Source organism: Rissa tridactyla, chromosome 1 (assembly GCF_028500815.1).
Source record: "Rissa tridactyla isolate bRisTri1 chromosome 1, bRisTri1.patW.cur.20221130, whole genome shotgun sequence".
NCBI classification, from domain to species: Eukaryota; Metazoa; Chordata; class Aves; order Charadriiformes; family Laridae; genus Rissa; species Rissa tridactyla.
This window is the reverse complement of record NC_071466.1, coordinates 161,912,214-161,937,645: the sequence shown is the minus strand read 5'-3', so window position 1 is coordinate 161,937,645 and position 25,432 is coordinate 161,912,214. Positions and strand designations below refer to the sequence as shown.

The window sequence follows — 25,432 nt, the reverse complement described above, 5'->3', positions numbered from 1 at the left end:
GGACTCTGAATTTTTTCTGGTTTTCAGTCAGTTTATGGTATTCTAATAAGGAGGCCGTTCAAAGGAACGTTCCTCAGGAAAGGAATTGGGAAGGGTGAGGAAGATGAGAGCTTTATTCCAACCTCTGCTAATCCAGGAACTATTTAACCCTTTTCAGGCAACTGTGCTCATGCACCATGGGTGAGCTTGGTCCTCTTTTTGTGTCTACCCTGGTTACTCCATTCACAAAAGTGTCATATGGCATTTATATATTCCAAGAGGTTAAATCGCTTTTCGTTAAATTTCACCAGCAGTACTTCCTTGAAGCAATAACACAATGGAGAATGTGTTCAGAGTGTTGGGGTTTTTTTTCTTTTTTTTCTGCTTTCTCCGACCCAAGACATTAAGACTCAGAAACGAGACGAAAACATTATTTTGCTGCACGGTACTTGGAGAGACTTCCTGTGCTTCAAGAGCAGAACTCTGAAAAAAGTTTAACATTTTTGTTTTCCGAGAAAACAACCATTTGTCTTAGTGTTTCTGTTCCCTGGGTAACCTGAATGCCAGAAGCATCAGGTCTGACTGCTTTCAGAAGAATTACTCTGCTGCTGATGATGATTGAAGCACAGTGCCTGCAAGTGGAGTGGTGTCTTGAGCAAACAAATCATTGTTTTAATGCAGCAGATGTACACCGAAGGGGTACATTCTTTACCTTAATTCATGGTCTCCAGGCGATCTATTTAGAAAAACATATTTTAAAGCTGTTAAACAGCACCTGTTTGTCTATTTAGAACACATAAAGGGAATTTTCTATGTCAGATACTGATAGAAGCTAGAAATTTCATTGGTGTCTGGAGCATGATGGCTGTTCTGATGCCTGTGTCTGAAACTTCTGTAATAGGTTAGATCAGTATGGTTATTCTGGTTTGCAAAGCTGAACCTGCTCAACTAAGAGATAGGTAGGAGAGAGAACAGACAGCACATTGCTAATGAATGTACTCCATCTCCTTCTCATCCAGTTTCTCCACATATTAGTATAGGGCTCCTAACAGTTCACTGAACAAAACTCTTAAAATCATTGTGCAGTGATTAAACCCTCCTTGACATTCATGGATTAGTCTGCAAAGGAACCTGCGCACCCAGCACCTTGCTGGTATTCACTTGGGAGTTAGGTAGTCTCTGGGTTTGGTGTTTAAAAGAAAAAATTTTGAAGCATAGTAACTTCATGATTTTTATTGGCCTTGTTACATTAAGGGAGGAAACAGTGTTAGCTATTGTAAGACAAATCACTTGCTGTTGTAGATCTTCATATGCACCTCAGGCCCAGTTGTCATTTTCACAAGAAACAGACCTCTATATCAGTTTCCATAGTACATGACCTTGAAGTATTTTATTTGTAATTCTTAGGTGTTTACTTATTTCTTAAGTTTCTGAGCTAGTGGGACACTTTTGTTTCAACTTCCTTGGTCTCAAGTCTTCTTTCTCAGCTTGCTTCTTAGCATTGGTTTGCTGTGCTGCACTGTATATTGCACTGTGCCAAAGTGCATCTTTATTTTCTATACAATATTCTGTGTGTGTTTACCAATTCAGGGATACTTAATTGACAGGACTGTCCAGATTATGTAAAGGCACAGATGTCTCTTTGAAGTTGCATGTAAAGGTCAAGTTCTGTTTCCACTAAACCCAAAAAAATACAGCCTGTGGTTTCACTAGTTTGTTTCCAAGATTTGTCCAAATTTCTGATGCAAAGGGCAACGTTAAGTTTAGATACTAATTATGGAGGATACTTGTTTTGGTGGTGTTTGTGTACAAATGGCAAGAAAAGATGTACATAGTTTCTGATTTTTCTTAAGAAATGTTTTACATGCTTTGAATTGCTTGAGAGTTCTAAATGCAGCTCTCAAAATCTGTGTCTTGAAATGTGGTTTTCAATAGAACAAGGAGCTAAAAAAGAGTCCATTGCCCACTTGTTTTTCAGTAGTTACCACACCCTTTTTGCTTCATTCCTGTAAACCAGAGCAGGAGATCTCCGGCCGTCACTTATGTAGTGGTTCAGCCCTTGCTGTCAGTCTCCCTGCAGTTCATTTGTTTCACTATTGTGAGCTGCCTGAGCTTTTGCAGGCTGTATACCAGTTTTTCTTTCCTGTCAGAACTTCATAAACATTTGTGTAACCTAAAATTACAGCCTAACTTGTTTCCCTGTTTTGCTATCTCCAGATTCACTTAAGGAATGCTAGAGAAAGGGGTATGGGCTCTAATCCAAAAATGGCTTGGGGAAATAAATATTTGCATTTGACCCAGTAGGATATATTTCACTTTTTGAAATGAAACTTGCTTTTCTCCTCATGGCTGTCCTCAAACTTCAGATAATGCAAAGCTGAATCTTGTCACTGCAGTGTTCCTGCCAACTCAAGTGATTTTTCTCCTTTTTTACATCTTGAAGTTCTGTTGTTGAGAGCTGTCTTGGATATGCTATGTTTGTCCTTCATTTGATTTCTTTCTTCTTTTTTTTTTTTTTTTTTTGTACTTGATGACAGGTTATTAGCATTTTGAAACTTCTTTATAATACATTCTTTCAATGATAATGCAAAAACAGGCTCTCGGGCTCTGGTGTTCCCCTGGAGTGTTTTTGATCCTACTAAAACCAGCATGTAGGTTAAAGTACCACAGTGAACATACTTGATTAGATTTTCATGCCAGTGGGGTTGTTCCAAGTAGCAGAGTGTGTCAAGTGCCTGGGGGCTCCTGCTGTGTTCGAGCCCTGAGGAAAGGACATTAGTTGTAAGATGATGTTGAGGCAGGGACCAAGGAACTGAAACTACTGCATGGTTGAAGCTCTTACATGCATTTAAGACTAATTCTTGATTTAGGTCAACACTCTAACTTGGTCAGCCAGCCAGTTGCCTAAGTTGGGCTACAGGCAGTCACCATGATGCTAGGGGAGCAGTATGGTAACGGAAACCTAGAGGGCCAGACTGCTCAGTCCTGCCAGACGCTTGGTGGTTAGGAGGTGGGTGGTACCATCTAGCTATGGTTAAGCTTTTAGCCTTAATGAGTCAGCTATAGGCAGGGGACTGTAAGCCAAGCCTTTGCCTTTCAGCTACGCTTCCTCTTAGCTGGAGAGATGATGTCACCATTGTGTGAATGCTATATTACTTCTCCTTTTATGGAGATGAACAGGCTTGAAACTGGAGTCACTCATGCAGAGGAAGTGGGTGATAAAGGCCTGCTAGGGTGTTCTGTCACTGAGATACAGAGCTTAAATTGCACATTCTCTTCTAGCCTCCCAACCTTTTTTCTTCTCCCATCCCAAAACACCTAAAAACAAAATTCGAGAGTTTGGAGCTCTATTAATTTATCAGTTATGCCAATATAATTGGCCACAGCAGTTCAGCATTCATTCAGTTTCATTGTTTTGCAGTAGAATATTTGGCTGAGGACTTTTTATGTACGAGATGTCTCGCCTGTGAAAACAAATTTTGGTTTAATTAAGTTTTTAACGTATGCTGAAGGTCCTGGAAGCAGTTTAAAATGCGGTCTTTTATTTTTGGACTGAAGAAAGTCAAGAATGAGTTAGATATTATGGTTTTTTTAATATAGTAAACCTAATCTACTGATCTTATTATACCATACTGCTGTATAGCTTAAATTTGAAGGATGTTTTACTTCCTGAATTTCTGGATGCTTGAGGCTGATGCTTCTTATGATCACTTGATTACTATGGTGATGAGAGCTAAAGAAGAGCCTAGATAAAAAGCTTTCCTTGCCAGCTGGTCTGAAATATAGAACTGTTGCTATAATTAAGTAATGAGTTGTTATTCTGGATTGTTTTTAATAAGTGACTCTGTTTAGGATTGAAAAGCAGATGCAGATTTCTTTTAATCAGGCGTTTCTTGATTGTGTTATTATAAGCAACTGAGTTTATGGTACCCAGCGCTTTCTCTTTTGCTGAGTAGGTCGCTTGCACAACTGACAATGGAGTAAAGGCAAGTGCTGACTGAAGTTGTGCAGCACGCCCATGTTGAATGATCCTTTAAAAAAAAAAAAAAGGGGTGGAGGTGGCCTTTTGTCTGGGCAGCTGAATTCTGATTCGTGATGGCACAAGTCAGTATTGTGTGGGGAATGAATATTGGCATTTAAAGCAATTTTTAATTGGAAGTGTATCTAAGAGTTACGCTTTTGTATGCGTTAGCTCTTTGGCCCTTTGGTCGGCTCCAGTTTCCTGTTGCTCAACACATTATTCGAGTTGTCTGTCTGTACACAATTAGAAGAATTCCAGCTATCCCAATGACTGCTGCTTTGCAGTCCTGGGAAAGAATTTCCCCCGGATTGCAAACAGGAATGTTGCCTTTTATGGCAGTGTCTGCACGCTGCCGGTGACTTGCCCGCACTCGCAGGTACGTTCCTGCTGGCTTAAAGCGGAGGTGACTAACGCAGCTGCAGCGGGCCACCAGGGAAGTATGTTGGGGGAGGAAAACATAGTGCTGAGACGATTTTGAACACTGTCTGTGACTTTTCCTGCCTGAACACCTTTCAACACCTTGCTCCGTGTTAAGGCGTGGAAAAATCCTGTGCTTGCCCCTTTGGGACTTTCTTGGGTCGCTCCAGGGCGCTTTTGCCACCTTGCCTCGTTGTCGTGGTCAAAAACTGTTCAGTGCCACAGAGCTTCTCATTATTATCTGATATTTTTCTGTTGGGCAGGTGGTTTATCTGTCTGCTTACCAATGCTGGGTTTTCAGGTTTTTTTTTTTTCTGTATTAAGGATCCTCTCCTGGAGGAGAGGGAAGGGGAAGGCATGCACTTTTCAAGTGCATAGGGCTCCATTGCCTATGTGAGGAGCCCCAGCTCATAATTCCAACATTAGAGGTGGCTACTGGGAGTAAGGACCAGCTTCTTTAGGATTATCATTTTTTTTTTTTTCTTTTTTACCCTGTCTCTCAAATTGGCTTCTTAGAAGAGCCTCTGTAGTACCTGGATGCGAGTATAACCTTTTCTTGGAGTGGGCTGCTTGTTTATAGTCAAGCTTTTGAAAGTCAAATGTTATTCAGAGGCACAATCTTTTATTTTCATATAGCTGCTTTGTGATAGAGAATTGCACCCGGGTGTCGCACTACCGAAGAATACATTTCCTTAGGCAATCCGTAAATGAGTCATTAGTTATTCCCCTGATCCACCCTGAAAGTGCCCAGTCACGAAGAGGGCTGGCGTGTGCCCGCTGAGTCCTTGACCCACTGGGAACCTTGGATGCGTAGGGCCTTCAGAGGTGTCTAACATCTACTCTTTGCCTGTCCCTCAGCAAAAGCGGTCCATATCTTAAAGGCAATGAATAAAATTCAGCACTTGAAGAGATGAATCTGCAATGCTAGTGAAGATGCAGTAGCTGGTTTTGAATGCTTAAGAATTTGCTGTGCCAAAACCATTTGAGTGATGAATTTCTTCTGATTGCTTTTTTCCAGTCTTAGGGCTGATCAGCTCTTTCTGAGAACAGTATTAACAGAGATAAAACAGATTCTTTTCCTCTTAAATTTTTGCGCTCATCTGCATACAATCAGTTTCCAGTAAAGAAGCTTCAGAGCAGGAGTTGCCTATCTGTAGCGTGTGAACCTAATGTTTCCATTATTGGTTTCAGAATAATTTAAGAAAAGATAGAATCTAAAATTTGGTAGGTTTACCTGCTTTCCTTATTCTGTGAAAATGTGTCCACAGACTAGATATACTTCTCTTCTTATAAACAGTTTATAGGAAATTTTTCTTGATGAATACGACATTCATAACATTACGAGTGAAATACTAAATTCACTTGCAGTAGCAGTGTTTAAGGGTATATAAAGTGATTTCAGATACTTGGACTCTATCTGACTATAAAGCCCTCCCTAATTACAGCTCAGTCTCTTTAGCTTGCACAAAATGACTTGAATGGTGACTCAATTATATTGTCTAAGTACTCTCTGGTGGGGAGAATACTGAGTGCCCTTGGGTTCTCTAAGCTACTGAAGAAAGGAATAGAAAGAAACAGTAGCTAAAATATGGAGACAGTCACATCCATAAACGTACTGATGAAGGTTACCAATTGCTGAAATAATATTAGAGCAGTCCAGTGAATTTTATAGTCTTATGGATGTTTGAGGCTTGCTTTCTCTCTCTTTAGAGATTAAACTTCAGTCCAACACAAAATTGGAGCTAAGCGTGGAAAAAGGAAAGAATGACAGTAACTGGATGAACTTTAACTGTGCCCAAGTCTGTTCCATGTCTGAACAGGTCTCACTGCCCCTGTGATGACTACAAATTACTAAGGCTGTTGTGGTGTAGGCACAGGCACTCTCCAGTCTGCCCAGTGTTCCCAGGTGGTTCCTGGTGGCATGGGGAAGGAATGGGATGCAAATTGGAGGCGGAGGGGGGGTGGGGGGTGGGGGGGCAGGCACAGGATTGAGGGGTGGATGAAAGGTGAAACCAAGGCAGAAGCAGGGGAGCATGCTCACACAGAAGTGGTGGGGGAGCAGTGGGATGAAGGCATGATGGAAGGACTAGTCAGCACTGTATATAAGGATGTGGAATTATAGGTGAAAGCTGAAAGGACGTTAAAGATGTGGGAGAAGGTAGCGTGGATAGGCTGTGTGAAGTAAGTTCTGTAACTGGAAAGATGTTATCATCCACATCTGGGAATTGAACACAAGAATTAGTATGTCTACTGGTTTGTCAACATGAAAAAGAAAAGGTTTCTACTGTTACCGGCTGCTCTGTTAATACAATAGGGGATGGTGACACAAATAAATCATCTGTATAGGACTTAAGCTGCTGCTCAGCATTGTAGTTTTCAAGACCATTCTGTACAAAATAAGTAACAAAAATTTCTCACTGAACTTACAGTGTTTCTTTTTGGGGTGAAAGCCTATGTTTGATCTGAGGTTTTGGCACTTTGGGATTTATAATGGTTCCTGTCCCACTTCTCCCTTCCCCCTTCCATTTCCACTGCTCTGCTGATAACTTTGTAAGTCAGTATGAGCCCAGTATAATGGCAGGGGAGAGGGCTGAAGAACAACAGATGTATATCAAGCTATGGCTCTGGGGTAAAGAAGCATTCAGTGAGAGTTCTGTATTGTTTGTAGAAAAATTGTAATGCAAACAATATTCTTTCTGGATGAAAAAAACTAAATTGCAGTGGTGCCATTATACTTTGGCAGATGGTGGGAAGTTGTCATCTATTGCTGGAAAAGGGGTTACCTGGCCATATTTCTGAAGATACTTGGCAGAGTTTACTAGTTCCTGTGTTTCTCTTTGGTGTTGATTTCATATTGTCACAGAAATTGAATTTTAGAGTCTCAGTCTAACTACTTTTTTTAAAAAATTTTATTCTAGATCGAGAGGATCAGTCCATCCTTTGCACGTGAGTATTAACAGTTGTCAGCTTGGCTGGATGTCAAAGTCTGTGTTAAAAATCTTGGTTGGATGGCTGTCTTAATTGTAAATGCTGGGGGTGGGCTCAATAAATCAGGTAATAGTGCAGAGTCAAGGAAGGTCCCACTACAGTTCCTCAAATATATATATGTAATCCTTTCTGCCAAATAATTTCCCTAAGAACTGGAGGAAGAAGTGAGGTTTTGAAACAGTCCCTGTGCTCAAACTCCTAAAGAAATACAGCTTTGTCAATGGAAAAGGCTTGGAGAAGTCCTTCAGATTTTGATGCAGTTGTTGTATTTAAATACATTCTTACTGATGAAGCTGATACAGTCACAGATAGTCTTAATACAGCAGTTTCTCTTCTAGAGACAGCAAAATTCGTTGGCCCTCAGTTCTGCTTAAGGAATTGTTATCTTTCTTCTTGCAGTCAGGAGGCTTCCTTTGGAAAGACTCACTTTATTACCTTTCACCCCTAGCTCTGCAGCAGCCTCCGGATTATTCCTCAGCCACTTGGCAATCTTCATATCCAAATGACTAGAAAGCATAATTCTTTATTGCATTCCCTCCTCCATGCAGGTATACAGAACTGGTTGAGGGTTAGCCTGCAGTCCAGCTATGCTGCTGCTGCTTGCCAGTACAACTTGATTTTTCTTGGTTTTGAGTGAGGCGCCGTAATGGCGAGAATGCAGTTAAGAAGCTCAGTAGTCCTTTCGAGGTTAGAAATATGAATATGTCTCCCTGCATCTTGTTTGTGAATGAATTGCAGATTTTCTTTACAGAGGTGAATCAGGAGCTGGTAAGACAGAGAACACCAAGAAAGTCATTCAGTACCTGGCTCATGTTGCTTCCTCACACAAGTCTAAAAAAGACCAGGTAAGACCTGGGTTTAATGGTGCTTTATTTCTGTGATGACTTTGGGTAATAAATACATATTGGCTGATGTTGGTTAAAGCCATATTGCTTAATAAAATCCTAAATACTAACATCTATCATAGGACTGAGGACAGTGAACTATGAAACAATAAAAGCTTGTCAAAAATTGCAAGCCAGGGAACATTATTCTAAGTCATAACTCCTTTGAATTCAGTGGAACTACAGTGAGACAAACTCATCCACAACCTCTTGGATTTGTGGGCAAGTGCATGGGCAAAAGACTCTACAAATGAAGCATCACCTGTACTGATCATTTTGCACAGATGTATTGCTTATAACCAGTCTAGGCAGTGTAAAACCTGTATAGGTTAGGTCTGGCTACTATATATACTGTCTCAAAACTGGCAAATATAGGGATAGGCTAGTGTGCATCCTCTGAAAACTTTAAAATTGTAGGAAAACATTAAAAGGGTGGAAACAGCCAAGTGTTAGCAGCACGTGAAAGGAGGGTGGTGGTGATGGTGGGAGGACTTTAAAGATGTCTCACTTATATTTTTTTCCCCCTCCCTCTCCCCCGATGGACTATTGCCGAATTCGTCAGTTGTATCCTCGTAGGTGAGCTGCACGTTTACTGCACGTTCTGCACCAGGAATGCGTTTTCTGTCCCATTGTGTGATTTTTTTGAGCAGCTTTTCACTCCACACCAATATCACTTTCTGCAGCTAAAACAAATCCATAGACAATTCACAATTTTATTTTTTTTGTGTGTGGTGCACAGTAATCTTTTTATGAGGATGTTCAATTAGAGACTAAAGTAATATCAAGAATACTTGTGTTCTGTGCTCAATGCTAGTTTGCATTTAAGGTTTTTCTTGCAGGATTTTCCCAGATATACCATTCGAGAAGTATTCCCCCAGGGCAATAGGACTGGACCAGGTTTTCCTTGAACCATAAGCATTTAATGTGTGTGGTATTCCTAGTAAGATAAATGTAGTTAGGCATTTAGTTTGCCATTCCCTGCAGTGAGATGTGGCTGAAGGTTGCAAAGAAACATTGGGGGGAAGGCAGCCCTGCAGATAGGGTGTTCCAGGACTGTGAGCTCGTTAGCCAGAGCTGAACACATTGGAAATGTTCACTGGTGGGCTATGTAATGAAAGCCAGATGCCAAGTGTGCTCGCTGTATCTCTACATAAGAGTTTTCCCATAGTACTTAATGTGTAGGCATGTCTTATGTGTGTAGAGTATATGAATAAGAAGGCATCTCTGCACGCACACGTAGTAATAAGTAACTTCCGGAATCCAACCAAAAATAAACTTTCTATGTGCCAAACTTTCAGACATATGAAGGCTTTTTCCATGGTCTGTCAGTAGCTGTATTTAGAAACATTCTCCTTTTTTCTTTTAAGTGTGGAAAATAGAATCATGGGGTTGAGTTAAGTATTCTTCCACTGCTTATCCTCGAGCAAAATTTCAACTACTGAAGCAGGACAGGCAGTCTGCTTAGGAGAATAAACCAGTACTAAGTTGGGCTGGTTGGTGATTTGCCCAAGTTTGATGGTTGTTGGTTGGCGTTTTCCTCCTTCCCCCCGCCTCCCCCTGCCCCAAGTTTTGATTCTTCTGAAAAGTCCTGGAGCTCAGGTTTTGCTCCAGTTTTGTGACTAAACAGTAGCACTAGCCTTACCAGAGCGCATTTAGAACTGGAGTCTTCGAATGTTAATTGGAAATGAGTGCTCTATGCAACAATTCTTTACAAATCTTAAACTTGGCACCAGATTATAAGGGTTTATGAAGATGAATATGTTAATTTTTTTGAGGATCTCAGGTATACTGGTTACAGCAGATTTATTCTTTAGGGTTGAATGTGATAGTGTCGAACCTTTACGCTGCAAGGCTAGGCACAGAACTTAACCAATGATAATGTAGAAAGCAGCGGTGCTCTATCTACCAGAAAAGTTTCTTGACTGTCTCCTATTAGAAGTTTTGGATGTAAATCCCTGTTTTTCCATGTATCAGAGCAAAATCGGATTTATAAAGCATATTCTTCAACTCTAGTTTGGTTTGGAGGTAGTGGCAGCTTCCACCAATCCCTGTGCGTTAGTATCTTCAGCTAAATAGCTTCTAGCTGCATGGTGTGACTACTAAGCACATTAGGGCTGCTTTGGGGGACTACTGAATCTAATTATATAAACACTTTTTATCATTTGATGAAACTTTATTTATGAAAGTTGAGCTTGGTGTTTTCCCATGTTCTCTGCTTCTCTACTGACTTTTTAAATCATGTAGTGTTTTTTTCAAGATGAGAATCTTCGCAGCTAATCAGAAATTAATGGGTAATAGTTGCTAATGCTTAAATGTTTGTAATGAAGGTTAGGTTATTGATGATCTTTCTCCTTTCCCCATCCAACCCACTGTTGTTGGGACTCAGTTATTTGAGAATCTCTCGCACATCTGCAAAAAAGAAGACCAAAGCAAATCCCTGGAGTGTAAAAGCCAAAACAACAAAAGAACCCAAACACCCTCACCAATCTTCTAGTTTTTTAAATTGCATGCTGTTAAAGCTAGCTGTGAGTTCTAGGTGCCTTTTTCCGTATTTACTGAAGAATAAATGGCCGGCAAAACTTCTGCTTTGTGTAGAAATCATTCCAAAATGTGTGAGATGCAAAAAATTCAGAGTACAAGATAGATGTCAGGGATTTTAGTTGCTTTAAATTGGTGGTGTAAATTCAGAGCAGTAGAAGGAAAGTGTACTGAAGAGTGTGTGCTCCCCAACCACAGGCTAACATCCAGTGGCTGTTACAGTTTCTGTTTTCATGAGGAATATTGTACATACTTCAAATGCATGCCAAGTATTAAATAAATTTGTTTCAGGTCAAAGAAGAGCAGTTACAGGTGTCAGAAAATTGGCAGTGTCTTAATGATAGGAACCTTAGAATTTCTAGAAAGCTTGTTATGGACAGCTCTGTGGTGCAGTGTTTTTACTTTGCAAAATTACCCATTGTGTAATAATAATAGAAGTCTCTTCCTTCAATGAAAGGTGAGTGTCAAAATTTAAGGTAAAAAAACCCAACAAACCCCACCCAAAATCTTCTGTAAAATTTTAAAGATAAAAGGATTGTCTTTTTACACAGTGTACAGTGTGTGCCAGTGAGGAATGGATATATCGCAGTAATTGCAGCCACTTAATCTTATGTGCCGTTGCCATGGCATGCTGGGAACTTGCTCCTTCCACTGTATCGTGGTGCTAAGGCAAGTCATGAGAGCTAACTGACTTGACCACCTCACTCTTTAGCATTTTCCTTTCCCCCGAGCTCTAAATTGCTGTGTTGCTGAGCTGTCGTTCTCTATGCATATTGCTACCTTGGTGGTTCAAGAGACCTAATTGCCTCTAAACTACAGTTTACCAGCACCTCCTTGACACTAGCGACACTTTCTTCCTGAGGTACTAAATAACAGGAGGGTCTGTAGTATGGATTTCTATAAACTTTTGATCTTTGTGTAGCTAGGTGTGACCTTGGTTTTATTTTTAGCAAAATAATTAAAATAGATAGGATGTCAAAGCCTGACTTCTGTTTAGAGGAAAAAATGGGCTTTTTTTTAATCTCTTCCCTCCTTGTTCCATAGCTGGGTTGAAGTGCTATGTCGCTGGCATCTCTCACTCGCGTAGTAGCCGATTGCAGTCGCAGACAAAGATCTAGGACTTCACTGCAGGATGGGGAGGAGGAATTGGGTGAGGGAAGAGTGTTCTGACTTCAGTACATATGCAAGAATGGGGGGGTGTGATGTGTGACTGCCACACAGTTACAAGGACTGAACCCTAGTTTCAAGGTTTTCTCCTTACAAAGCTACACGCTGGCTCTGTTGTGAGAGAGCAGATGTCCCAGCTCAGGTACCCATCCCAGGCATAACCCCCTTGTTATATATACTTGACAGTGAATTAAAGCGTTTGCAGCAGCTGTCCCTTCTGTATATGTGCACTTCTGCAGGGACTGAGGGTCTTGTTTGACCTTGAACTTTGCAAGCATGAAGTGAGGTGATTGTGGAAGTAAGAAATAAAGACTTGTAGCGCTTTGTATAGTTTTTCATTTATCTTCCTCTTTTTTTTTTATTGCATGTATTTTTAGAGAGACTGTGTAAGGACTAATCTGTTTTATAATGCCCTTTGAGAATGAATGGGAACAATTTTCCTTTAGAAATACCCTTAAATAATTTGCCCATAAATTCCAGTTCTTGTGAATCAAACTTCATTTCCATCCGTTATGCACAGGAAGTTTTGAGTACTTACTGATAACTGCTAAAAAGAGAAACATTAATCTAAACTGTCATTTTCTGTCTCTAGAAGCTTTTTAGGTAATCTTGAAATATATAGAACGCCATGCTTTTAGCACAGAGAACAAGTAATTTTTAAAAACAGCCAGGGATATATCTAGAGCCTGCAGGGAAAGGTGCATATGCTCCAATGGTCTAGTACTTGGCAGGGATAAAGGTTCTGAATTTTCTTTTTCTACAGCTCCAGCGTTTTGTGTTCCTTGAGGGGAGGAGTGTGCGAATATGGCAACAGAATGCAAGCGATCATGCAGTTTGTGGGATACCACTAATTCTCTTTTTTTGTGTGCCTCCTTACAAAGGAGGTTTTTGCTTGTTTGTATTTTGGAAGATGTAGACTCTTAGTGCAAGCTTTTTGTTTTGTTTTTATTTTTTAAAACATTAGACCTTTTCAGACTAGCTTCTTAACCTACTGCTACCAGAATTCCAGCCTAGATGGCAAAACACTTCTGGGATGAGGGCCTGATCTTGGATGGTGTGGTGTTTCACTTTGATCCTGGGAAGTCTGTGGGATGTTATAGCCAAGTGGCTTTCTTGTTAACAGAAAGACAGCACTGGGATGCCCTTGCGCTGAGGAAGGGAATAAGGCAGCATATTTATGAATGTTTCTGTTTTACCCAGGTAACTAATGAGTCTCCTTTGAAAGTTTAAGGGATCATCTCCTAAGGTTTAATATGGCTTCTCCGCAACAGATGCCAAGCTAGTGTGAATTGAAACTTCAGCGCTGGTTTGACCCAAAGTTAATGCAGTAAACCACTACGTGCTTTATTAATTTCTGATTTCTCTGTAGGGAGAACTGGAGAGACAGCTGCTCCAGGCTAATCCCATCCTGGAGGCCTTTGGAAATGCCAAGACAGTAAAGAATGACAACTCCTCAAGATTTGTGAGTATTACTAGCCAGCGTGAGTTCCAGTATTCTACACTTTCTGGAGGGAAGACTTGGTTTGGTTTTGGGTAAACTGCTGTTAGGGATAGGACAACTGTCTGTGAGTGACTTCCCTCAAATTAATCTGGGATGTGAATTTAATTCAGTGAATTATCTAGAACAGACCTGATAGGTCTCTGGAATGAAGGAACCTGACCCTGTGCTAGGATCATCTATGCCAATTTTTATTGTAAGTTCACTGCGGTCAGTTTTATCTTGGAGAGCAAATACTGATCTTTGTTCTGCTTGCTCTGGAGAGCAATGGAGAGTATCTGAGAGGCAGATGAGGGAGCTGGAACTAAATGAAAATGGTCGAAGCTAACATTGAGGGAGGCAGAACTGTCCAGATCATATAGCACGTGAGACTGAAAGGACTCTGATTGTGGGAAATCTAGGCTGAAACAGAATGAATTTGAATTGTAAACTGTCTGAATGTCAGAAATGTCTGAAAGTGTTCGGTATCTTGTTTGTTAAATTGCTGTTGTGATCAGCAGGCATTGCCTATGGCTGACCTTCTGTTTTGCCTAGAACCTGCCTGACCTGTTCTGAATTTCCTTTCATGGATTTAAAAGAGAAGGTTTACCTTTTCTGTGTTTGCTGCTGTTGCCAGATAGAATAACTACTAATTTTAAAACTATTATCTTCCTCTTAGGGCAAGTTCATCAGAATCAATTTTGATGTCAACGGCTACATTGTTGGAGCCAATATCGAGACCTGTATCCTTTCTGTAACCACTTGAAAGAAGTTAAAGGCTACAGAGGTGGCAATAATCCTACCTAGCAGTTTCTTCACAACTCACTTTGTCAGAAAGTGGTATGAAGCACTCTAAGTTTATGCTAGCGAGATTACTGTTGTAGTCTGTTTCTTCATATAGTATTTTGTGACCTTTTTGATCGTGGTGGAAATCTTTTTCTGAATGAGTGAATTTTAATCTTAGGAAGCTGAAATGGAAGGATAAACTGTGGTAAGATAAATAGCTTTGGAATTTCATAAGCCATTCTCACTTCTGTCCAAGGCAAGTAGGGATGGATGGCCGCTGTTTTTCTGCTATTTATTTTATCAGTTAAGTCTCTCTTATCATAGCCATCATTCAGAGGCTGTCAGAACTGACACCAGAAACTCATTGGGTTGTTGACTGATAATGATTGCTAAATCAATACCACTGTTAGTTGGCATGAGGAGAACATCAGGTAGTATGAGGTTTTTCTCCTGCCACAAAATAGGAAGTGATTTGTACGTCCTGCCATATGCCTTGACTCTCTGAAGATCTGCTGGAGAAGTCACGTGCAATTCGTCAAGCTAAAGAGGAAAGAACCTTCCACATCTTTTACTACCTGCTATCTGGGGCAGGCGAGCATTTGAAGAGTAAGTATGATTTTTTTTTTTTTGTAGTCATGGTATTCCCTCATCACAATGACAGAGGGTCCAAAACACTTGTGGGCTAGGACTGGTTCCTTCATAGTTTCTGGGCTCTGCCTGTTAGATATGGTCACCCCTCCTCCACTTCTTTCGTACACTCATACATTCCGCTGCCCTCCCCCTGCACACTTCTCAGTTCCTGAAAACTTGCTTCTCTCGTTCCTTCCTGCACTTGTCTCCTTGCCAGCAATGACTCTACGCCCTTCCTTATCTAAATCGCTGTCCCCTGTTTAGTCTCCTCTGGCATGATGTAAACTCTTCTAGTGCAGGAATGGTCCTACTGTGATGTGCTCAGCATTTAACAGAATGGAGCAAAGCTACTGGCACCTAAGCAGCTCTTTAAGTCTAGGATCCTAGTGCGCCTAGCTCAGCCTAGTAATCAGGGTCTATGTTGTGCAATAGCTGCAAATTGACCTGAAGGAACGACAGGAGAGGACTGTCCTCATATTTGCTACTGTTTCAGGAGCTATATATTAACTTTCTTTCACCTGACTTGAAACAAATGAGGTGTCTGAAATTAAAGGCAAATTTACTTTCAAGTTAATCCCTGCTTTTTATGGATTTAGGGCATAATGATGATTGACACTGCTTTAACGGAGTAGTCCAGAAGAGGGAATAGAAAGAAATAAGGCAGAAAAACTCCAGTTTTATCTAAAATACGTTAAATGTTTAGTCTGCAGTAAAACTGGGCTTAATCCCAGGTGCATCCAGCACCTGCTAGCACATGCAAGTCAGAAATTTGATCTCAGTAGTAGCTTGCTGTCTATTCAAAAAAAAAAAAAAAAGGGGGGGGGGTAGGGAAGAGCAGGGGGAAGGCATAGTAACTTCTCTCTCAATTCTTTCCTAAGCTGATCTGCTGCTGGAGCCTTACAACAAATATCGCTTCCTTTCCAATGGGCATGTTACAATCCCGGGTCAGCAAGACAAAGATATGTTTCAGGAGACCATGGAGGCAATGAAGATCATGGGCATCCCAGATGAGGAGCAGATAGGTATGAATCCTGTGAAGGTCTTGAAAATGCAAGGAAATGAAAGAGGGAACAGATCATATCTCTCTTGAGTTGTGGGTTTGTTGGGTTTTTTTGTTTTGTTTTGTTTTTTTTTTCTGGGGTTCTTTGATTGTTTGTTTGGGTTTTTTGTTGGTTTTGTTTTGTCTGATGTCCACCCCCACCTGCCCCCCTCCTTCACGCCCCCCAGGCGAACACTGGACAAGTAACAAACTTCAGTGTCTTTGGAGTGACCCACATCAGGATCTAGCAGCACAGTTTCAGTTTATACAGTTAAGGTTAGAAGACAAGCAGCTAACAAAAACACGCTGTTGCTTGCTGTTTTTGTTCCCAATCTGAGGGCTGTATATCCAGTTTATAAATAACACATCCAAGATACAAGAATCCCCTCATTCGCTTCTGCAATGCATGGCCTGTGTGCTCCCTCTATCCCTAAGCAGTGGCTTTAAACTATCTAATCCAACCACTGCTGGATTAGTACTTTGAGAATAGCCTGGCCGTAGTGCCTTTCTTTCCAGCTTAACACTGAACTGCTGATCAGAAATTAATATTGTCTGATTCTGGGAGCACAGTACCATGACAGCGAAGCTAGAATTGCACACAGCTAACACAAACTGCAGTGATATCTATTCACCAGAGCTCTGTGCTGTCTCATTCATGATCTGCCTTGCTGTTTGGGATCCAGTGTTCTGCAAAATCTCAGTGTCTAAATGTATAAGGGCTTCTGAAGCTAGGACTGTGTTTTCTCTACACTGAAGCAAGCATCTGTGGTGGTTTGAGGTCACCACCTCCTCTGCTGGAGGCTGCAGCTCTTGTGGCTGTAGGGAGTATGTACCAGTGCCTTAACTATCGCTCTTAACAGTCCAGCGTGCTGTAAATCCACACTGTCGTTACCCGCAGTTTAATACACTTCTTGATATCCTGAATCATCCGAGACTGAAACTGCTGTATGAAGGTGAAGGGAAATTTGCCTAAACTGAATAAAAGAACTGGCAGCCTAATTTATTGTCAGGATGTCCTGCTATGCCCAGTTTTTTGACTTGGAGTTTTCAATGTATGCACTAGGGCATGTCTTTGCTGTCAGATAGATGAGCTATTGGTTACAGCCACTACGGCAAAGATAGCTTTAGTGTTTCGCACTTGCTCTTCATATTGAGAGGTACATTTGTGATCCTTACACAAATCTTAGAAGAATAGTACATACAGTAGCTGGCTGGATGGTAGGCTTATTTAGTTTTGATGTAAAGTATAAACACTAACTATTCTCACTTATGAGACATCAAAATAAGCTGTCTGTCCAAGTGTCAGGACTCTAGATTCAACTGTCAAACCACTGTATTTCATAACATGCCGCTAGGAACGTATATGTTTCTTTTCTGTTAGTCCTGGTGTAGCATATATAGAGCCTTTGTTCGCTCTGCTATCAAAAGGATATTGTTTTAAAACAAATGTTTCTGTAACAAGTAGAAATTAGGGGACAGAAGAATCTTTGGTACAAGATCCCCTTTGCAAGTGACTGGCAGTTTACTTTGCTCAAGGCAACTAGAAGCTGTTATGCAATAAGCTTTGATTGATAGATGATGAAAATTGGATTGATGCTATGGCATTGAAAAATGTCTCCTGTTCTAGCATCTGATGCTGCTTTTGTGACTTGCACCATTTGAAGAGTATGACTATATCATTAGCAATGGGTGGGGTGCTTCAGCATGTAATTAGTAATAATTATGGTACAGCCACTTTCACCCACATCCTGCTGCCCTTCATACATTAGAATTTATGTCTGTATGGACTACAGACCTTGGTCAGGGAGCTGAAAGTGACACGTGGTTAGAGGAACAAAATCTTCCTTCTCTTAATTGGTTTGTACTCTTAATAACTGTCTCTTTCCTGTTTAACAGTAGTCATTGAGGAAAATAGTGAAATTTGGTCCTCTAACAGAGAACAAACATTTTATGAAAAAAGTATAGATGATGTAGGATGGCACATTACCCTCAAACCTGTCTCCCACTTTACCATAGTGATTTTGAGAATGGGTGAATTTCCAGGCTGCATAGTCTTGCATAGGAGGGACAGGGGAAGTCCTATGTCCTGAATGGGAATCATGTAGAGGAATTATCTGTGGTGTTTTTTGCCAAATTCCAGAAAGATGTATGGGATGTTGAGAAGGGCCTCTTAACCATGTCGGGAAAGGTAACTGGGTCATATTGGGGCTTTTGGTAGTGTCTGACACTAAGCTATTATTATTACTTTAAAAGGTCTGCTGAAGGTTATCTCAGGTGTTCTTCAACTTGGCAACATAGTCTTCAAGAAGGAGCGTAATACAGACCAAGCCTCTATGCCAGACAATACAGGTAACCAATCTCCTCTTCCCACCCCAAAGAAAAATGCAGAAAAAAGCCTACAGGAAGTTCTTGCAAGTAGAAGAATGTATTGCAGTATGTAGAGAATGCTGGAGTCCTGTTTTTCTCTAAGGTGAATTATTTGTCAAAGGAGCTGACATGCTCATTCTTACAAATACACACAGTTTTGCCAGGCGTGGGTTTGCAGCCACCCATGGGCAGGAATGTGGCACTGTTCTTGTGACAGGGCTAGGCAGGAAGTACACGTGATGACCAGATGAAAAGAATTACTCTACTGGAATACGTAGCGTGTGTGTATTTTAACCAAGCTAGGAATGATTGCTATAAACCTATATTATCAGACTTTAAGGAGTGTTCTTTACTGACTTTGTAGGTAGATTTGTAACTGTAGGAGTAAGGTGGATGGTTCTGTGGTAGATATAAAGTACCTGTACGTATTTTAATTGCGCTGCTTATTGTTGCGTGTGTAAACAGTACCATGATAGAAGGCTATCTGTTGGAAGACTTAGCTCATAGACTTTCATTATAGATGTACTGCAGAAATATGAGAGGTTGCTAATTTATCTTTAAGTGTTTATATTGTTGGCTATTATTATTATGGAAAATATGCTCTAAACAGCATTTTGGGGAGGAGAGTAAACCATTTGGCTTTTGGATCTTGAATCTGAAATACAGAGTTACCTCAAAGACTAATCAGTAGACGAAGGCAGAACGTTTAGCTAGATTAAGAAGTCTGTTACTTGACGCATCTTTAAATTTATTACAGACTATGAATTTTCTAAAGCTTCCATCTTATGATTTAGCGGTATGAGAGTGTTGCTTCAAGTTTACTCTTGTGACTTCTGGAGAAACTCAGTAACCTGTAGTATGGGTTGCCTGAATTTTCTGGGGATTTTTCGGTTTTGAAGATAACTTTCTTTGTCTCATTAACCAGTTCTTCATTTCAGGTTTTTTTGTCTTGGGAAGGCAGTTGCAGGAATGTTTTTCTTTTTCTCTTGCTTTCTGTGAGAAAAACAAAAGAACATTAATCTCTTTGTTGTTTCCTCTTACCGTCTTTAGCTGCTCAGAAAGTGTCTCACCTTTTGGGTATCAATGTGACTGATTTCACTAGAGGTATCCTGACTCCTCGCATCAAAGTTGGGCGAGATTATGTCCAGAAAGCTCAGACTAAAGAGCAGGTATGCATTCTCTAAAAATCAATGAGTACTTTAGTCTTTAATCTTGCTGCCGCAAAGCTAACAAATATGCTAGAGGTTTCTGTAGCGTTTAATAAGCATCTTTATGGCTGCGATGTGTGGCAACCATACTTGAATAATGTAGCATACATATTGTTCCTAGTATTTGCTCATCTGATCTGTATAAGGATAGAAATCACCCTGCCCATGCAGCACGTTTTGTCATCGGGGGAAAAAAAAAAAGAGAGAATGCAACTCCTCTAATTTTGGTGACTGTCTGTCCCAAGGGAGTAAGTTCCTTCATTGCTGTATGCAAGGATGACACTTTCAAGTCGCTGTAATTTGGAAAGCACTGATTTTGAGTAGGTCAGCTACTATGGTGGAAGAATTTGCTGCACGCCCTTAAAACCGATTGTAAATTTTGTAACATTCTTGAATTGAGTTGTGCTGTAAATGAAACCTGACCCTAGGAGCTAGTGGCCTCCGGAATGGAGCAAAGCTCCTGTGTTTACTCACTGCAGGGCTTCTTTATGAACACATCCTTATTCTCAGTGTAAATAAACATGCCCCCATAACATGAAAGGGATTGGGGAGAGAGTGAAGTCTAGAAATAGTCACAGGCTGCCTTTCCATTTTGATATTTAATTTCTTACTATGCGTAGTATTTTTGTGTCAGTCACAGGTAGGACAGTGGCGGGAGGGGATTTGGCTTCACAAGTCCTAAATTACAAAAGACTTTAAATGGTTTTCTTTGGGCCTATGAAACATGCTACGTTACTATAGTCTTTAGAGATAGCTGGGCATACTTTTCCTTCTTGAATACCAGACATTGGTTTCTCCAACAGGCAGGATCCTGAAATTTGGCTTTTACACACTAATTTAGTAAGGCAAATTATTCTTTCTCGTTTATGGAGTATCGCTGTGCCATCTGCTTTTTATTGGGAATAACCTTTCAAGCGAGCCTTGTTCAACGAGTTTGGTGGTGGAGAGAAAAATCTCAGACTACAGTTGGCCATTAGATACTGAAACTGTGTAATCTATGCCTTCCTTTGGATTGTAATACAACTCCTGATCTTTGTCTTTTTTCTATTTAGGCTGACTTTGCCATTGAAGCACTGGCTAAAGCCACTTATGAACGTATGTTCCGGTGGCTGGTTATGCGTATCAACAAGGCACTGGATAAGACCAAGCGACAGGGTGCGTCCTTCATTGGAATCCTTGACATTGCTGGCTTTGAGATTTTTGAGGTAAGAAGAAGTCAGGTCCTTGCACTCAGCACAGTTTACCATGGAGCAAAGACCACTAAAGGAAATCACTTTAAAACTGGACAAGAATAATACACTTTTGGAAAGGATGTGTATTCCACATTTGTTATTCAAGATCACTGCTGATGTGAACTGTCAGATACGTTATTAAATAACCTAAGTGGTTCATTCTTTAGTATTTTATGTATTCTGCAAATGTTTTATCTCATTGCTATGTATTCTGCTACTTGCATCCTTTCAGGCACGTTCATCAGAATTATTTTAATTTCACAGTTCCAAGTTTTCTTGTTTGTTTATAGCTCACAGCTTAAGAGTTTGCTAACCTGCAAAAAAGTCTTTAAAAATGTCACGTAGAGTTATGGAACACCACCTAACTTAAAATTTTATCTCCCGTTAATCTGTACCAAAACATTTAAAGGATGGTCCACTGAAACCTGTTGGCATCATTGAAAATTGTCAGAAGTAGTTTCCTCTGCTTCCTGATAACTTTTGGAAAAGACAAAGACACGGTAGACCAAATCAGTGCCAACATATATTCTGACCTTTGTATGCTCCCTTCTGCAAGAAGCTTGAAAATTGGGGATCAGAAGCGTGGTTTCACATACAGCTAAACTGATTTAACAGCTCCTTGATGCAGAAAAGAGGTGAACTTGCTCCTTTTCCCCTTTGCTGCACCTAGCTGCAACTGCTTGCACCGTTCACCTCTAGCACTGCAGAAAATATTTTCTTAGGGTGTTCTATAATTGAATCAGTCTGCAAAGGGGAATCTGAGCATAAAAACTGATGCAAGATAAATGTAGGAGAGGAAGAGCTGAAAAAAAGTTGAGGGAGAGATGGAAAAGAGGGGAAGTGGGAGCTTCCGCTATAGGTGGCAGTGAACTGTTAGGCCAAAGCATTATGTCTATGAAATGACAATTTTAGAGCGTGGCTTTGCATTATACTTAGTCTGAAGTAACCACAGGCTGCCATCAGAAAAGAACTATCCTGCCATCCCCGTTATCCCAGGCAGGCAGCTCCTGTCAACCTGTGTTATGCTGGATCTAGCTCATGTGCAGCTGCGGAGTGAATTGGACAAACTTATTCATGAAATGGAAAACTAAGCCACAGAAAAGTTGATTTTCATTTTTATTCCCACTCTCCCACCTCCCCCCCTCCTCTGACCAAGTCTACCTTTGGTTTCATGGTTGCTGGATCTCATGAAAATGAGGGGAGTGGAAATACATGGTTAGGAAACATGGAGGAAGTAAAACAGGACAGTTCTCTTCAGCAGCTGCATTATATTTAGTGTGGTCTAACATGAAAATGCACCCTTGGTTATTAACCTTGTCCTTACGGTTTGAAGAAATCTGGAGGTGTTGAAGAAATTTCACTCACTTTTGCTCTGATTTTATATATGAGGATTAAGAGGGGACTTTCCAGTCCACATACTTTTAGGAATTAGTCTTCAAGCTTCTGTTGCTTCTTCTTCCTGTGAAGAGGAACTGCCAGCTCTGAGTTTGTGAGAAAACCAGAATCTTTTCTGTTCCTGGGTTAACTAGCTGCAGTAATTCTTCTGCTGTTTACAACTTAAACGTTCTTTGGCAAAGTCTCAGGAACAGTGTGTATGAAAATCCCTAGGTATTGCAGCAGTGATGCAGTGGCACGTTACAGGAAAGGCAGTTCATAAGCAAATGGGGTTATTGACAAAGGGCTGTCCACCCCACACAGAACACTAGCTTAAATTCCTGAAATATAAATGTGAGCTTTTGCGCTAAGAGAATAGTAGGTGTGTTTTCAAAAGCAACTGTTCAAACGTGTTTCTACCTTTTTCTTCATTAGCTGAACTCCTTTGAGCAGTTGTGTATTAACTACACAAATGAAAAGTTGCAGCAGCTCTTTAACCACACCATGTTCATTTTGGAGCAAGAGGAGTACCAGAGGGAGGGCATAGAGTGGAATTTCATTGACTTTGGCCTGGATCTGCAGCCGTGCATTGACCTCATAGAGAAGCCGGTAAGCTTGTTGTTCAAATGTCGAGCAGCCAGAAATGGCTGCACTAATTTTGTCATTGAGTGCATAACCTTTACCTTTAGACTGCACACTAGCTCTCTTGCTTTTGTAGTCCTCTACTGACACTGTGGTATACTTAGAAGCACAAGTAAACAGTTTCGTCTTTGTCTGAAAGTATGTCGCCAGTAAATCTGTTAGTTTCGTAGGAAATATTGTGTGAAAATAGATCTAGTCAGCCACTTTTTCTTCTCAGAAAGTTGTCTTCATTTGTGTAGATCTGCATGGTGCTAGATGTATGTGTGCTGTACCATAAGTAGTGTGAATTTCCTTACTTAACTATAAGTGTGATGAGAAGCTGTGAATCTTTGTTGCTTTTATTCTGGTCTAATGAAACTCGGAAATCTTTAAATTTCTAGTAGATGTTCCAATAGTAAGGACGAGTTTCTCAAATGTTGTGCTATGGTCTTCTGCATTTAGGCACCTGGATATTTGGAGAACAGTGCGATAGTGTTCAATATTTATTTTTTTCCACATAAAACAACCTAGACAAATGTCATGGAAGAGACTGTCTCATAAAAATGTTCAGAATTCAGATGAGGATTTTGAAGAACTGTTAACAATTTCTATTATTATTGAAGTAGTTGAACTGATACCACACAACAGTGAATGTGATGGGGATCAGGCTTAGGTACCCTTTTTTTTTTTCCTAGCCATCTAAAGGTGTTAATTATTGGTGTAGTCATGTATTTAATGATGTTTTGATGTTTCCCATCTTTAAGGCTGGGCCTCCTGGTATACTGGCCCTGCTGGATGAAGAGTGCTGGTTCCCAAAAGCAACAGACAAAAGCTTTGTGGAAAAAGTTGTACAAGAACAAGGCACCCACCCGAAATTTCAGAAGCCAAAACAGCTGAAAGACAAAGCTGACTTCTGTATCATACATTATGCTGGCAAGGTAAAGAATTAATAGCTAAAATGTGAACACTGGAATGTCTGCTGTATTTTCTAATGCATAACCACTGCTTCTTAGAAAAGGCTACTTACCAAAATGGCTGCCTATGGGAAACCAGTGGAAGATTTCATGAAGTTGTTCCATTGCTGTGGACCTTACAGGGCCTAAGGGGATTTGCCTGCAAGTCAATTATATATATATATAGTTGAAGACATGTCAGACTGTGACTTGGTGAGATTGGAGGTACTTCTCAGAAACCTTGCATTCGGGACTTCATCAGCAGAAATGATGCAGTTGTTTTTTGTGCCACGGTCTGGGTGGTGCAAACTAACATTGCAAATTCATTCCCTTTACTGACAGAACAGAACATTCTGCTGCGCATTAGGGTTTGAAGTTTATAGGTATGCTTGCTTAGATGGCAAATCCAAGAATGATTAGGTAATCTGTTGTTGATTGTGCAAACCTCAGTGCTACTTTTATAGACTGCAGGATCTTGTTGCATCTTGTGCTGCAGAAAATCCCCCCCAAGTTTCTTGACGTGTTTGTCTTCTCCAGGTGGATTATAAAGCAGATGAATGGCTGATGAAGAACATGGATCCGCTGAACGATAACATTGCTACTCTTCTCCACCAGTCATCGGATAAGTTTGTGTCTGAGCTGTGGAAAGATGGTATGTAATTAAACTTAATCTCACTTATTTTCTCTTGTTTTATGTGGAAGACATTGTTTAATCATCAAAAGTCTGAAGAGCTGTGTTGCTTTTTTCCCTGAAGACTAAGCCACCAAGATGAGCATTATCTGGAACATCCTTTGCTTAGATCATGGTATTGCATTAAAAGTCCACTGTAACTCAAGAGAAAGTTTCACTTGCATCAACTTATGTTAATCTTGCTGCCTATATAGCAATTGTTTCTCAACCAAGAATGCCAGGAGAAAATACGAATGCACCATTATGTCCCAGCAGCTTGCATAGCTGCAAAATGAGGTTGAATCTATGTTTTCAGTCCTGCAACTAGTGTGTTCTTTTTGCGGTGTTGTTCAGTATTTTACTCTATCTTCTCTGGGTTTATCTGCTTTTGAGTCTTACTGTTGCTGTCACTTTCTGTGGTGGGTTTTCTTTGACGTCTCTGTCTGTTGCAGAGATGCAGAACGTTCAGAGAGCCTATTTCTATCAACACTTTCCTATTCTTCATCTAGAACCAGGTGACTTGAGAAACCCAGCTGTCGTGTCATGTGTGTAATGCATCCTAGAGCCATGCAAGAAATGCTTCCGTTAACTTCTCTTTGTCCCTTTGCCATACCTGCTTGTCTTTCTTGTTCATTTCCTCTGCTTTGTGCTAGTAGCTCCTCACGGACTTTAAAACAAAAGCAAGACTCTCACCTTGCAAGTGGATACAAGAAAAAATATGGACGTATTCAGGTGCTAAAGGTTGCTCTTGCAAGACTTGCATAGGAACAGCTAAAAGCAAATCCCTGTCAACTGTTTGAACATAGAGTTAGCAAGTCTATTTCTTGCAAGATTTGGAAGATTTCCGAGACTGTGTTTAAACTGAAATCCAGTTTAACATTGATTCTAGCATTGGGATTTGACTTCAACTGATGATCATTTAAAAGAAAGTTAGTTTGGCAAAGGAACACGTACTGCATGAAAAATGGCCATCAGCAACTTGTGCCTAACAAGGCCTTTGCTGTGTGACACTCCTTTTGGACTTGAAATGTCAACTGAACCACAGCTGATCAGTTCTCAGTTATTGTTCTTAGCTGGATCT

General features: G+C 40.5%; 1 protein-coding gene across 1 annotated transcript in view; it reads left to right on the top strand.

Moving 5' to 3' along the window:
- Positions 1–25,432, top strand: part of MYH9 (myosin heavy chain 9) — a 72,622-nt gene that overhangs the window by 24,854 nt on the left and 22,336 nt on the right. Inside the window, exons 4-15 of the mRNA XM_054196044.1 lie at positions 7,336–7,363; positions 8,157–8,250; positions 13,364–13,456; positions 14,151–14,214; positions 14,765–14,863; positions 15,766–15,909; positions 18,180–18,275; positions 19,344–19,462; positions 20,554–20,706; positions 22,543–22,716; positions 23,493–23,666; positions 24,219–24,333. Of these exons, the coding sequence (XP_054052019.1) occupies positions 7,336–7,363; positions 8,157–8,250; positions 13,364–13,456; positions 14,151–14,214; positions 14,765–14,863; positions 15,766–15,909; positions 18,180–18,275; positions 19,344–19,462; positions 20,554–20,706; positions 22,543–22,716; positions 23,493–23,666; positions 24,219–24,333 (1,353 nt within the window). The remainder of the gene's footprint in view (positions 1–7,335; positions 7,364–8,156; positions 8,251–13,363; positions 13,457–14,150; positions 14,215–14,764; positions 14,864–15,765; positions 15,910–18,179; positions 18,276–19,343; positions 19,463–20,553; positions 20,707–22,542; positions 22,717–23,492; positions 23,667–24,218; positions 24,334–25,432) is intronic.